This window comes from Polistes dominula, unplaced genomic scaffold (assembly GCF_049000335.1).
Source record: "Polistes dominula isolate Pdom_NZ unplaced genomic scaffold, Pdom_raw_medaka contig_16, whole genome shotgun sequence".
In the NCBI taxonomy this organism is placed as follows: domain Eukaryota; kingdom Metazoa; phylum Arthropoda; class Insecta; order Hymenoptera; family Vespidae; genus Polistes; species Polistes dominula.
Window position 1 is genome coordinate 814098 of NW_028301040.1, and position 15257 is coordinate 829354.

At 26.9% G+C, this 15257-nt stretch overlaps 1 protein-coding gene across 1 annotated transcript in view; it reads left to right on the top strand.

The window, feature by feature from the left end:
• The first annotated feature begins 1666 nt into the window (after positions 1-1666).
• LOC149031776 (octopamine receptor beta-3R-like) overlaps positions 1667-15257 on the top strand; it is an 87567-nt gene continuing 73976 nt past the window's right edge. Inside the window, exons 1-3 of the mRNA XM_089174583.1 lie at positions 1667-2029; positions 9858-11100; positions 12446-12683. Of these exons, the coding sequence (XP_089030709.1) occupies positions 10432-11100; positions 12446-12683 (907 nt within the window). The 5' untranslated portion in view covers positions 1667-2029; positions 9858-10431. The remainder of the gene's footprint in view (positions 2030-9857; positions 11101-12445; positions 12684-15257) is intronic.

Sequence of the window (15257 nt, forward strand, 5' to 3'; positions counted from 1 at the left end):
TAAAAGTACGTGTATATCGGACTGATTGTGAGCCACAGCAACGCGTGGCGGGCCACCCCTAGTATTAATTATATCTAAATGTAATTAATTGTAATATCTAATTATGACTATTCGTTTGTAATTACATATAATGTATAATATCAAATTACAATTTTGATATTACGAAAAGGATAGCAATCGTATTATAGAAACCATCTATGAGATCAACACGAATATCGTTAACTTGTCTCTATCGATAAGCTTAAACGTGGCTGTTTATTAGGTCCAATATCGTTTCGAAGGATAGAAAAGGTAATCCGATCAGCGTACTACCTATTTTCGATTGGACTTCTGCAGGGGTGCCGATAAATCGTCATCGTAATTTTCGATTTTCCTCTTTTCTTTTTTTTTTCTTCTTCTTCTTCTTCTTCTTCTTCTTCACGAATCTTTTTACGAAAGAAATGACTTTTTCCGAGTAGATTTATTTTTATCGTGTCTCCATACAATTTTTCTTATTTTTAGTTCTTTTTATAATATATATATATGTATTTCGTACAATAAACTTTTACGGTTTAGTTTAATGCCCATTTTTAGCCTTTTTGGTTCTATAAATAAGATCAATTTTTTCAAATTGAATTTTCAATTATTTAATCATTCATTCGTTCAATATTTTTTGATATTATTATTATTATTATTATTATGAGTTACCATTTGAAAACTCCTGTATTATGGAATTTTATTTAGAATGACTTTAATCCTTTGAGTGCTGTGGACGTATATGTGCGTTTTATTAAAAATTTGAGTATAATATCAATCGAAAATAGGATAAATTGGGATGGAAAAAGTTAATAATAAATGATAATAATTTAGAAGTTACTTTGAGCATGGTCATTTCGTTTTCTCGTTCAACACGCTTATAACGATTTCTCGTTCAATGCTCGGTCATTTACCATAAGAGGATTCGAGCCAGTACACATAGTGAATGGTCGACGACTACGATTTCCCTTGAGTGCGATATTACAGTTTTTCCCTTTTTTACTTTTTCATCTTCTCGTTCTCGTTCTTTTAAGGATTTGTGCATCTCTTGAAAAGCCATAATCTTTTAGAAAAATATAAAAAAAGAAAGAGAAACGCGTAAGGGGTGGCGGGGCGGGGCGGGGCGAGGATTTCTCTCTTTCGTATAAACGATTGTTAACGTCAAAAAGGAAATTTACATTCACCGAACGAAGGATTTGATTAAATTTATTTACAATCTTTCCTACTTTTCGTTATTTAAATTCTTTAAATCGTTTGTATTATATATATATATATATATATATATAAAATGTTCAGAATATTTCGAATTGTATAAAATTGAACCAAAATGGCGGCCAAGATGTTTACCGTACAGATCGTAAATCCTTAGTGCAATAAGAAATTAATTCTGAAACGATCGGGTAGAAAGAGCCAAAAATGGAATGGATAGGGGGTGGATGGGAGGGTGGGTTGGAGTGGGGGGTGGTTGTTGGAAAAAAAGTAAAGTATATAGTGATATGATAAAAGCAGGAGTAAAATAGGAATGATAGTAGTGGGGGTTGTTGGAATCGGTCAAAAGGGTCGTCGTTTCGGCTGCGCCGTCGTTTCGGTACGTTCGTTGGTAACGCCGCGTAGCGGCAACTTCTTGAAATGTTCGATTGTTCATTGGAAGAAGGGACAGTGCGCCCTGACTACGCGGTACGGGCTGAACTTTAAAAGCACGCTTGGTCTTTGCAACCCTTCCGTATTTGCTACTTCGTCGCATGCTACGGTGTCTCGTTTCAAAACGATGAATGAAAGGTTACATTTACGCGCGCGAAAATTACCTTACGCGATACTAAAAACGTTTTATTCGATTTAATTAATTAATTCAACGAATTAATTGTTGCGACAATTTGATCAATTTTTTATGTCAATAATTTATGTGAATGCAAAATTAAAAAACAATTAACATATCCTGATGCTTTAATTAATCATCTCAGTCAGAGTATATTTTTTTTTTTTTTTTTTTTTTTTTAATCCTTTCAATTTATATGTACGTATATGTATGTGTGTCTCTCTGTTTGTGTGTGTGTGTGTGGGCATATGCTCGCGTGCGTGCGTGCGTGAGTGTGCGTGTCTTTTGATACACGATCAAAAGTGTAATTTAGGTGAAATACATGTTTGATTAATTTTGACAAATTTTGTTTATGAAATTAATGATTAATTTTGAGATTAATTTGTCATGTAGGAAAATAAATCTTTTCTTTATTTTTTTTTTTGCTTAAGAAAAAAATTTTTCTTACAAATAACAATACACGTATGTTTTTTTTTCTTTTTTTAAATTGGAGTGTTTACAGGGTAGAAAATAGGGAAATGTATTATATCGGTTGTATTTGATTGTGGTAGAATTTCTTAGGGGGTTGTTTACGGGATCACATGACTATATGTATATACATATACATATATAGACATATAATTACATTTATATGTATGAGATGTACTTACTTAAGTTAGGGTTGCACGATTCGTCGTAGGCTGCACTTCCCGCGGAACTTTAATCGATACTTGACGTTGGATTCATCGAACGGCGTAGACCCTGGACGATGCAGGTTTTAGGGTCAAGAGTCGTCGTGTCAGTCGAGTGTTCTCGATCCGTCGATCTCTCTCTCTCTCTCTCTATCTATCTATCTCTCTCTTTCCCTTTTTTTTCTTTTTTTTTTTTACTTTGAATTTGTATTTCTAAAGACTCTTCTTCTTTCCTCTTTTACTCATACAACCCCTCTTTTCTCCTATACCTCTTATCCTTCCCCTCTTTTTTCTTTTTTTTTTAATCCTTATCGTGAAAAGAAAAGCTTTCAACTTTTTGGATACCACAAAACAAAGATATTAATCACAATGATTAAGATTTGTTTATCAATAATAATCACCAATATAAAACGATAATCAAATTGTTTTCTCTCTTTTTTTTTTTTTGTTTTTGTTTTTTTAATATCAGATGAATCGAAATGAAATTTGATTGAAACGAGATATCGTCTTAATTATTTTGTTATATAATAATGTTAATTATCTATCTGTTGATGATCGTTGACTATGATGATGATGATGATAATTATGATGATGATGATGATGTTTGAGGGGTATGATGATAAAGTAAAGAAGAATGGTAGCAAGTAAACAAAATAGTAGGGAACGATAATAAGATGAATGAATAGAAATTTGAATCTGACGATACTTTTTATTATTTTTTTTTCTTCATCTAATTGTAAGATTAATTAAATTTTTTCAAAAGAAAAAAAAAATAGAAATTTCGATGAAAAAAAATGAAAAAACATGTTACTGTGGTCATTATTAATTAGATTGTACAGTATGTTGGTGACTTTCGTGTGTGTGTTGTCCTTGAAAATGATATTTTTTTTTCTTCTTTTTTTTTTGTGTTTATTTCATCATTTAAGAAAATCGATGGAACCACTCTCGAATTTATAAAAAGATTCTTTTCTTTTTCAATTTATTTGTAATTATGTATTGGATTTGTTCGGAAAGTAATTTCGTTTTTTTTTCCTGATACAATAAAGTCCTTAATTTAATGCAAACCAGTAAATACCAAAAGATCGTAAAATCGGTGAGAGGTTAAATTTATGAAATTCAACTATTTAAGTCAACTTGAAGGGCTCCTAGGTTTAAACCTGGGAACGAAAATTGTCGTCATTTTCACCAAAAAGAAAATAACACAAAATCACTTTTCGATTAATCCAATATATATATATATAAAAAAAAAAATAAGATAGAGAAAGAGGATAAAAAAAGGGAGATTAAAAGAAAAGGGATGGGGAGGGGTGTAGGAGGAAAGTAATATAGTGATAATGAACATAACAGGTACGGCATGCGAAAAGGATGATATGAATATGCATGTGCAAGTTCACGTATTAATTAATTTCAAGACATTTCACCTAACGAATAATAGTGTTAAGACCTTTTAAGTATTAATCTTGCGTTCCTACTTTTTTTTTTATAATAATAATAATAATAATAATAATAATTATTTTTATTTGAAGTTTTTCTCTATCTTCAAAATTCTCCGAACAGATATTTTTCCGTGACTTAATCTTTCTACAAAAATTATATTTTGAAAATTGTCTATCCGTTATTTAACCTAATAATAGACGTTTCAAGAGAATATTTATCGTATTTTAATATTTCTCAAGAAAATTTGTTATTTGGTTTTATAAAATTTGTCATTTTATTTGTAACTTCATGTAATTCGATGATAGTTTAAATTAAAATTAAATACAATTCGAATATTTCATATTTATTTTCTGATAATTCAACACCATTAAGAATTCTTGCAAAAGTTTGTTGTTCTTCGTAATTGATATTAAATAATTGATAAACATTGAATAAAAAATTCATGACGTTTTGAGTTAATTTTATTCGTTTCTTTTTTTCTTGTCTTTTTTTTTTTTTTTTTAAAGATACACACAATTTTCTTTTCTTTTCATACTACGAGATCTCGCGTATTATACCACGTTGAAAAATTATTTTTCTTTATCTTATCTAACTTGTCTGAATATTTAATTTAATAAAATATAATTATCTGTTATTTCTCATGGGACGAATTATTGTTCAACGAATTTTACGTAGATCAATTTTGTTTTTTTCTTTTTTTAATCAAACAGATTTATAAACTCTTGTTTATCATTTTTGCAGTAGGTTTAACAAACGATAGGTATACATATAATAAATAATGAAGAAAAAAAAAAATAATATTGAACACCTTTCTAGTTTATTCGAGCGAATGTCTATTATTTTCGAGATAAAGTTTCCTTTATACATACAACAAGTTCACAGAGATAATAGTTGGAAGTCTCGTATGTTGGTTGTGTTGAAGCTCGTTAAATCGATCTGCATCGTGTGGTATTTTTTTTTTTTTTTGCTATCTTTCCTTTTCTTTGCTATCTTTTTTAAATTATCATTCATCGAAACCACGTAACAGCTGATCCTCGTCCACGGTTTCGTCGATGTTATCATTCATCCCTTATCGCATATCGTACATCGTTCTAGTATTAGAACTGATCGTTTATTTCAGTCACGATCAAACTGTTAAATCGTTTAATTTTTCACGAAGGTTACAAGCAATAACAAATTTCTTTTAAAACCAGTCGGAATATCATTTGTCTTATTTTTTACTTTGTTTTTTTTTCTCCCCGTAAAAAAAAAAATAAAAAAAAAAAATTATACACATCGTTTGCGTTTTATTTTCGTTTTCTTTTTTTTTGCATTATTCTTATTTTCTATGCGATTACGTATAATGTTTTTTTTTTTTTTTTTACTTTTTAATTAAAATCTCTTTTATATTATTAAAATTAATTTACAATAATTATATATATATTAATAATTATAATATATAGAATATATAAATTATAATATCGATAATATATTATTAAAATAATATAAAATTTCTTTCTTTAATTAAAATTATTTTAAAATAAATATATAATATTATATATATAATTATAATTAAATATATTAATAATTATATTAAATAAATATATTATTATACTACATATAATTAAAAAAGTTTAACATTATTTCTTTTTAATTAAAATAATCGTTCAAATTAATTTAATTTTTTGATTTAACAAGTGTAAAGATTAATACGAATAATTTATTCTAATTTCATATGAAAATGTGATATTTAAATCGAATAAACAAAAATGATCCATTTTTTTTTTTCATTGTTTTTATTTTTCAGGAAAAGAAAGGATTAGTATTAAAATCAATAATAGGACTCTTCTATCTGGGAATGAAATTTTTTCGATGCTCGAATCGTCGAATTTGGCCTCGTAGTCGGATATTTGTCAGCAGAACACCAATAGCCTCGTTAATTGTTCCCAATTGGATTTCGTGCTTCGACATCGACAAGTTCATTTGCCATCGTTTTCATCTCGGACACATGTACATATACACACGTATAGCAAAGTATTTACATGTAGTAACCGTGCATTATTTTATTTTTATTTTTATTTTCTTTTTTTTTTTATCTCAATTTTTATTCGATCAATTATTAATACTTTCAAACCGGACATTACTCGACGAATTCGAATTATTTCTATTTTGTTTATCAATGAATAATTAATCATTTTTTATTTTCTCTATTAATGAAAAATTAATCATTTTTATTTTTATCATTTAAGTATTATCTTTCAAATTTTCCACATTCAAAGTTTTGATTCTCTAATTGGATATTCGTTCATAATACTGCAATTATTACAAGTTCGATTTAATCTCAATTAATTGTTCGATTTATAAAACTAGTTGAAAATTATTGAAAAATAATGGAACGAAAAAAAAAAAAAATAGAAAGTATCAAAAAGAAAAGAAGAAAAATGATGAATTTCATTCATGTGTATAAAAATATTCTTTCAAATTTGAAATTTATTGAAAACATTTGTTATTTTTGATGAAAATTCATACTTCGTGTTCGTATCAACGTAAAAAATATAAATTGTGTTTGATGTTTTATAATATAAATATATAAAAGGAGAGAAATTTTATTTTGAGATTTTTTCCTTTTTCCACCAATTGAAGAAAGTAATTTTTTTTTCTTTTTTTTAGATGAAAAATATCACACGTCGAGATACGATTTTTGCATTTGGCGTGTCAATTAAAATCATTCATGCGAATATTATGAAAGATTGAATTTGTGTGGGTTTTTCGAATGAACAAAACTTTATATACATATAAAATAAATTAGTTTATTTGATCTTTTTTTTTTAGTTTTTGTTCGAATTTGATTGAAAAAAAAAAGAATATTTTTACTTTGAAGAAAATTACCAAATACATTTGACGTTTTATTTACGTTCGAATAAATGCAATAATTGCTTTATATTTTATTCTTTTATTATTATTATATTTTATTTTTTTATTTTATATGTTTTCGAACGTGAAAAAAAATATTTAAAAGAAAATAGAAAAAAAAATAAATTAGAAAGAAAAAAAGGTCTTTTTTTATTTCTTTTTCTATTTTTCATTTTTCTTCTATCGAAAACTATCATCGATCTTGAGTGTACTATGCTGGTATAATATCTAATATTTTCCTAGCATACTCTATAAATAACGGATCGAGCAGAAATCGTTATGAAAAATGAAGAATAAGCGTTGAAGTTAGATGGTTCGCGTGGTAATTCATAATAATATTGAAAAGTTGTGTGGGGTTGTTGGATGAATCGACGATATAAATAATGGAGAAAAAATTGACAAGATAAAATAAAATAAAATAAAATAAAAAAATAAAAAAATAAAAACACAACAATATATCGTACTTCAAATCGAATTAAAATGATATTATAAACCGTAATAATATATAAATTATATATTTTTAATTATAACAAATAATGAACAAATACTTAATTATTAATAAATTATTATTAATTAATATTATATATATTATATAATATAATATAATATAACAATTTTATTATTTTTATTATTTTTACTTTATATATATATTATTTATATTATTTTATATATAATTTATTACAAGTTCGCATGGCTCAGTGAGGCAAATCACACCATCCAATAATGTCCATACAGTTAATCGTATGTTCCCGAGTTCAAATCCCGGGGGGAAAAAAAAAATCCATCATGTCCTAGTAAGAAGTTCGGCAACAAACTACTAGACATCTTTTTTATGACTGTGTATAATTTATATTAAATAATAAAATAAATAATATATAATATAATATATAATTAATTATTATATTATATAATTATATAATAATTATGGTAATATAATATATAATTATATAATAATTATTATATTTATATAATATAATCTCATGAAAATAGAAATAAATAATTGCAAAATAAAATAAAGAAAGAAAAAAATATTATAATTTACAAAAAAACTAATTATCAGTGAACACCCTATTCTTCTATTTTAAAACATTGTATAATCATATTCCTAATTATTTATTCAATTAAATGATAATACGTAAATAATCTCAAAAGATTAATTAAAATTGTTCACATGTTACCAAAATCATCCTGTATAAAATATACATTATCTTAACACTTGTATACAATCTTGAATAATAATATTATCTTAGAATTAGATATGACTGAGAATTTGTCATCAGATTTTGTGATATAAAACAGATCAATTTCAGAAAGCTTTCAAATAAATTTCGTACAAACGTAAAAGCTGTGTGTAAGTGTGGATGAGTTAAGAGGAATGTTAGGGAAGGATGGGGGCGGTAGAGGAAGAAGGGGGTAGGTAAGGTAAAATGGTTGAGGGGTAAAATGGCGAGACGTTTTCTATCTCGAGGTCACAGTCGTACTCGAGATATCCGCTTTTCGAGCGGCACGTATCGCTTCCGGGAAGTTGTTAACCTCTTTCCTCTTAAATACAAGTTCCGTCATCTTCTTCTTCTTTTTCTTTTTCTTTTTCTTTTTCGTTGTGTCGTAGTTGACGTTGTCGTTTAACGCGTAAAATTACGTTGATAATGTAATTAAAGTTTACCATCAAATATAAGACAAGTGTTAATTGTTATAAATTGTCTTGTATAATTAATTAACTTTTATTTCTTCTTTTTTTTTCAACCAATTAACCGCCACAATACGAAAATTATTAAATTAAATAAATTCAATTAACTGTATAATGATATTCATATTAACCAAATAAAACTATTTTTGCAACACACACACACACAGACATACAATTTTTCTTTTCTTTTTTTTTATTTAATATTTTAACCCATTTATTTTATATTTATTAAAAATAAAACAATTGTTTGCAAAAAATCGTTCTATTTGATTGAATACGAATATCATTATACAGTAATTTAATATTGTAACAGTTACTAATGAGTTGGTTAATGTGAATTATATTTCAGATATAATTACTTTCATTTGTTTTTTTTTTCTATTGACCCATTTGTCAAAATCTATTTATGCATAAACAAAAATATCACATCAATTCTCTTGTCTTAATATACAACATCACGAAAGAATACAAAAAATTACATAGTAGAATGAATCTAAAAATTCCTTTTTTTCTTTTTTTTTCTACCGTAAAAATTTTACCCTTTTACTGTCGTAATCTACATTGTAATATTATCTATCTAGTATCCATTCTTTTTAATGTATCTGTATATGTGTGTCTGTGTGTGTGTGTGTGGCTCGTGTCTACAAACATTCAGGTCGTTTTTTTATTCACGATATCGTTCGTGTTCACAATCTCTTTATTTTTTCTCCTCCTTCTCCTCCTCCTCCTGCCACCCTCCCACTTTTCGATTCGATTTATCTATCTATCTCTTTCTTTCTCTCTCTCTCTCTCTCTCTCTCTCTCTCTCTTTCCAAATATCATTCTCCAATTCTTTTCTTTTTTTCCTCAGCCCCCTAATATTTATCTTATTTCGATGAAATTTATTTACTCGTAGCACGTCAAACTCTAATCAAGTATTACAGTCAAATTGAAACGTGTATAAGTTTACGAACGAATGTATTATTTGTATTTGTATATTTTTATTTTATTTTTATTTTTATTTTTATTTTTATTTTTATTTTTATTTTTATTTTTATTCTTTCTTTCATTATATTATTTATCTAATATCTAGGAAGATGTTTATCGATATTTATTTCTATAAATACACATGAGGACGCACGCACGTACGAACGCGATTAGATTTTGATTATAATAATAAAAAAAAAACAGAACAAGTCGACGAATAAAATTATAATAATAGATTAATTAATTATTAACACATTCGCGACCGATGACGTGAATTTACGTCATTTTATATTTTAAATATTTTGCCGATTCTTTAGTATTAGATATGGAAAAAATCTATCGGCCATGAATGTGTTAAAATGTGAAATTTTAGTTGCTAGAATTTGAGGAACGAGAAGATAATCGAACGATAATTATAAACAAAGCAGAAGAAGAAGAAGAAGAAGAAAAAGAACACACACGCATACACGACGCACATACAAGCGACGACGCAGCATAACAAAGAAAATTGAAAGAAAACTTTTAGCAATCAACGTTTTATGAACCCAATGAAAAACTCACTGAGATTGTACGACGTGGCTCTTCGGGCCAGAAGAAGAAAATGTCTTATCAAGAATCCACGAGAAAGACTCTCGAGGAGTCGTAAAATAACTGGAAGATGAAATAAAATCTAATTCACGTACATACACAAAAACACACATACACACACATACATACAATAATTCTAATAATTAAATATAAATATATAAAAATAAATGAAAATAATCAATAAGAGGATTCAAATAATCTTCCAATGATATACACACACACACACACATACAAATACACAAATAAATCGACGTAAATGATTTAAATGATTAAATGATTGACATAATGCTGATCGTTAATAAAAAAATATTGAAATTATTGGAAGAGTGGGTCGAGATAATCGAGAGGGCAGTTACGCCATGTTGAACGTAATGGCGGCAGCGGCCGTAACGATGAGTATACCATGTAGGGTGGTGGATCCGACTCAAACTACAGGAAGTAACGCTAGCACGACTTCCGCTGGTGGTGGTGGTGGTGGTGGTAGTAACAACGTTACATCGGTACCGGTTGAAAATCCAACCGTTGAAAATTTACCGGAAAATGTGAATGTATTTGTCGTAGTGATTAAAGGTATTATAATGGGTAGTATAATAACAACAGCTGTATTAGGTAATGCATTGGTCATTGCTAGTGTCAGAAGACACAGAAGATTACGCGTTGTTACAAATTGTTACGTCGTTAGTTTGGCAGCCGCCGATTTGTTGGTTGCCATGTGTGCAATGACCTTCAATGCATCGGTCGAATTATCAGGTGGCAGATGGTTATTCGGTCGTTTCATGTGTGACGTATGGAGTTCGTTGGATGTTTACTTCTCAACCGCATCTATACTCCATCTTTGTTGTATCAGTGTTGATAGATATTATGCAATAGTGAGCCCTCTCGAATATACTGTCATCATGAGACAAGGTACTGTCGGTTGTATGCTTGGAAGTGCATGGATCCTACCAGCTCTAATCAGCTTTATACCTATTTTTATGGGATGGTACACCACAGAAGAACATCTTGAATTCATGGTTAAAAATCCCGAGGTATGTATATGTTTGGTTTTATATTTTTTTTTATATTTGATTTTTTTTTCTTTTTTTTTTGAATGAACAATTCTTTTATTTTAAATTATATTTATTACTTTTCAATATTATTACTCTTATATTTATCCTTAATAAAATTAACTATGTATATCAAATTGTTCATAACTTTTCTTCTTCTTCGTTTTTTTTTCTTACTTTCTTTTTTCTATCTTCTAGATAATATTGAAATTTTTAATTGAAAAATTATTTTCAAGATTACTCTCGGCAAAAGTTATTTTTACATTAATGAGCTACAACGAATCAAAAACACGAAAATAGACACTATCCTTGTTGATGGGAGAACGTAATACTGTTATAAATAAAATTCTTCGGTTGTTATATAAAAAAAGTTACTTTTTAGTTGTTAGATACTCGTTAAGAAAATAAAAAATGAAATAAAAAGAAAAACAAGAAACAACTCGATTTAAAATTATCTTCTCTTTCTTTCTTTCTCTCTATTTTATCTCTCTCTTTGTTAAAGATAAAAATATCTCATGACAGTTCTAAGTACGATGCTCCGGTTACCTAAGGAAGATATAGGTAGGGTAAGGTGGTACGAATCCTTAACTAATATAACGTACATCACCTGTGTGCTAGTCGTTTATAAGAGGATTACTATTGATCGTAGACCTTAAAATGCCTATCACCTGGCTAATATTTCTAATATAACAAAACTGATATACCTTGTTTGAGTTGTTACATTATTTAATAGATTAAATGTATTTTATTCTAGAGATATGTATATATATATATATATATATATATATATATATATATATATATATATATATATATTTTTTTTTTTTCATTAATTCTTCAATTAAATCAAAACATTTAATATATATGATTATTTTATTTATTTATTAATAATCATTTTTATTAAATATTATTGAATATTATTATCGATAAGTTTGTACCTATGGCTAAGAATACCAATCCTGATTATTTTAATGTAATGTAATAGAACAAAAATTGTTCTTTAATATTTTGTTAGAAAATATTATTGATAATTATAATCTATTAATTATATATATTATTTTATTTTATTATTATATAAATTTTATATATTTTTATATTATAAAATATATATAATTATATAATAATAATTAATATTATTAAAATTATATTAAATTAATATTAAATGTAATTACATATATATATTACGATACATATAAATAATATTAATTAATTATAGATAACAAAAAACAAATCTATCATAACTAATATAATATACCTTTATTCGTTTATAATAAAATAAAAATAAAAAAAAAAATAATTATTGAATATCTTCTTTGATTTATTTCAGGTTTGTGCATTCATAGTGAATCGTCCTTATGCAGTGATCAGCTCGTGCGTATCCTTTTGGATACCTGGTCTGGTGATGATAGTGATGTATTGCAAGATCTACAAGGAAGCGGTTAGACAACGTAAAGCATTAAGCAGAACATCGAGCAACATCGTTTTGAACAGCATCCACCATCACAGATCATCGACGAGACAACACCATCATCAGCAGATGCTATTGCAAGCTGCAGCCGAAACCGGTGAGCTAGTTCTTCACACCGCACATTGCAAGATGCCCAACACCAAGCTCCACCCCATTAACGGTGAGTGGAGCTACTCACCGATTTTATTTAATAATGGGTTTGATCATACATTTCTCTTTTGCATCATTCATTATTTTCAATTGTAAACAATTTTTTTTTTATTTTTTTTATTTTACTTCTTTATTTTCTAGACTTTTCATTCTCGTACGAATGAAACGAATTGAATTATTTTACAACAAATGACAAATTTAAATGAATCTTGCATGAACAAAAATAATAAAATAATAATTTTATTTCTTTATTCCTTTTTTTTTTTGCTTTCGATATTTGTCTAATGAGGGAGGGTAAAAATCCTTTTTCAAACTAGTCGGTTGCCAAACGTTCGGGTAGATCTACCCTTTTCATCTGATGAACGCTTTTTTCTCTATAGAGCTTATTTATATTGGGTACAAAATATAATAAAATGCATCAATTTTGGAAATCTTTCATTGCTCATTATTTTTTTTTTCTTTTTTTTTTCTCTACATATATATATATAAATTTTTGTTTGTTTATTTGAGTTTAATGTTGCTTCGAGTTTTCGTTTAAACGATCGATACGTACTTTAAAGTCTGATTTATCGACTCAACTAGAATTAATTGGTACGAATTTACTCGAACTATTTTCTTTTCTTTCTTTTTTTTTTTATCATCACACCTCGCGGTGTCGGTTTTTGCACTAGAATATTTTATTTTCTCTTCTTCTCTTCTTCTTCTCTCTCTCTCTCTCTCTCTCTTATTCTTTCTCTTTATCTTTTTTTATTTTTGAACCGTAAATTTGGTTGCATTAAAACTCATTAAATCGGAGCTTTTAAACACAGTCTCCCATCAAGACAAGGGTTCTTCAAAAAATAACTTAAAAAGCTCTTGCCCTTTTTTTGTGTGTGTGTGTTTTTTTCTTTTCTTTTTTTTTTTTTAATTTACATCGTGCCCTTTTTTTTTTTTTAATTATTTTCCTTTCGTTTCATTTATGTGTTTTCTTCTTCTTCGTTGATTCTTGTCTGTCTTTTTTACTTTTTTTTTTATTTGTTAAATAAAATCTTATTAATTTTCTTTTTTTTTCTTTTTTTCTTAGAGCTTTGAATATTTTTTTCTTGTGTGTGTGTGTGTTTTTTTTTTATATTTCAAAAAGAGAAAAATACGAACGAAGTGTCAAACGAACAAGGAAAATAATGATCGGAGGTACTAGAGATGGTAAATTGCATCATGGCTAGGCTCGTTAGCAGGAAAACGTTTGTCATTTCAGGGAGAAAAAAAAGATAAAAAAAAAGAAGAAGAAGAAAAAACAACCGGAAACATTTAAATGAAAAAGAAAAGAAAAAAATAAAGAATACGAAAAGTGGATTCGTAAAAGGGGGGAAAACGTTGTTCTCTCACGATTTTATCTTTTCTACTCATTTTCTCATTTATAATGATAACAATTGCGATGACGAAAAGACGACGATGATGATGATGATGATGATGATGATGATGATAATGATAATAATAATAATAATAATGTATACTTAACGAGAAGAATTTAAGAAATACACAAAGTAAAATGGGTTTCATTGGTTTCCTTACTTTAAAAATTTATAAAGAAACATCAAACGACGTTTCTTCTTCTTCTTCTTATTATTTTTTTTTAGACTTTTATACTTCTTCTTAATAACAATAATAATAATACTAAAAAAAAGAAAATAAATAATTATGATAATAATGGTATAAATAATTCGCAAAAATTTGTCAAAATTTAATAATTTAAAATTAACAAACGAGATACCCTTATAAATGACGCTATAATTTCATTTAATTACAAATTACAACAAAGTATTCAAGTATAACATGATCAAAAAAAAAAAAAGAAAAAAAAAGTAATAGAAACCTTTAATTACAAATTATAATAATTATTAAAGTATAAAACGTGGTTAAAAAAGGCAAAGAAAAAAGTCATAGTAATAACCTTTAATTTCAAATTATAATAAAATACTCAAGTATAAAACATGATCAAAAAAAAAGGGAATGGAAACCTTCAATTTCAAACTACAATAATTATTAAAGTATAAAACGTGGTCAAAAAAGGAAAAAAAAAAGTCATAGAAATCTTTAATTACATGCTATAATAAATATTAAAGTATAAAACGTAGTTCGAAAGGAAAAAAAAAGTAATAGTAACCCTTAATTACAAATTATAATAATTATTAAAGTATAAAACATGATCAAAAAAAAAAAACAAAAAGGAATATAAACCTTTAATTTCAAATTATAATAATTATTAAAGTATAAAACGTGATCAAAAAAAAAGAAAAAGAAGTAAAAGTAAACCTTATAATGATACGAATAAATTAACAAACAAACAAATGTCACGTTGATGTTTTCTGTCATTTTAATCGAAAATGAAAAATAAATTAACTAAATAAAGAACGGAGGGATGGGTGGGGAGGGGAGGGGGAGGGGAAAAACAGAAAAACAGAAAAACAGAAAAATTCTTTACTTTTTAAATAAATATTCTATATCGAATTACGTTAAATCTGTATTGCAACGGATAAAAGGG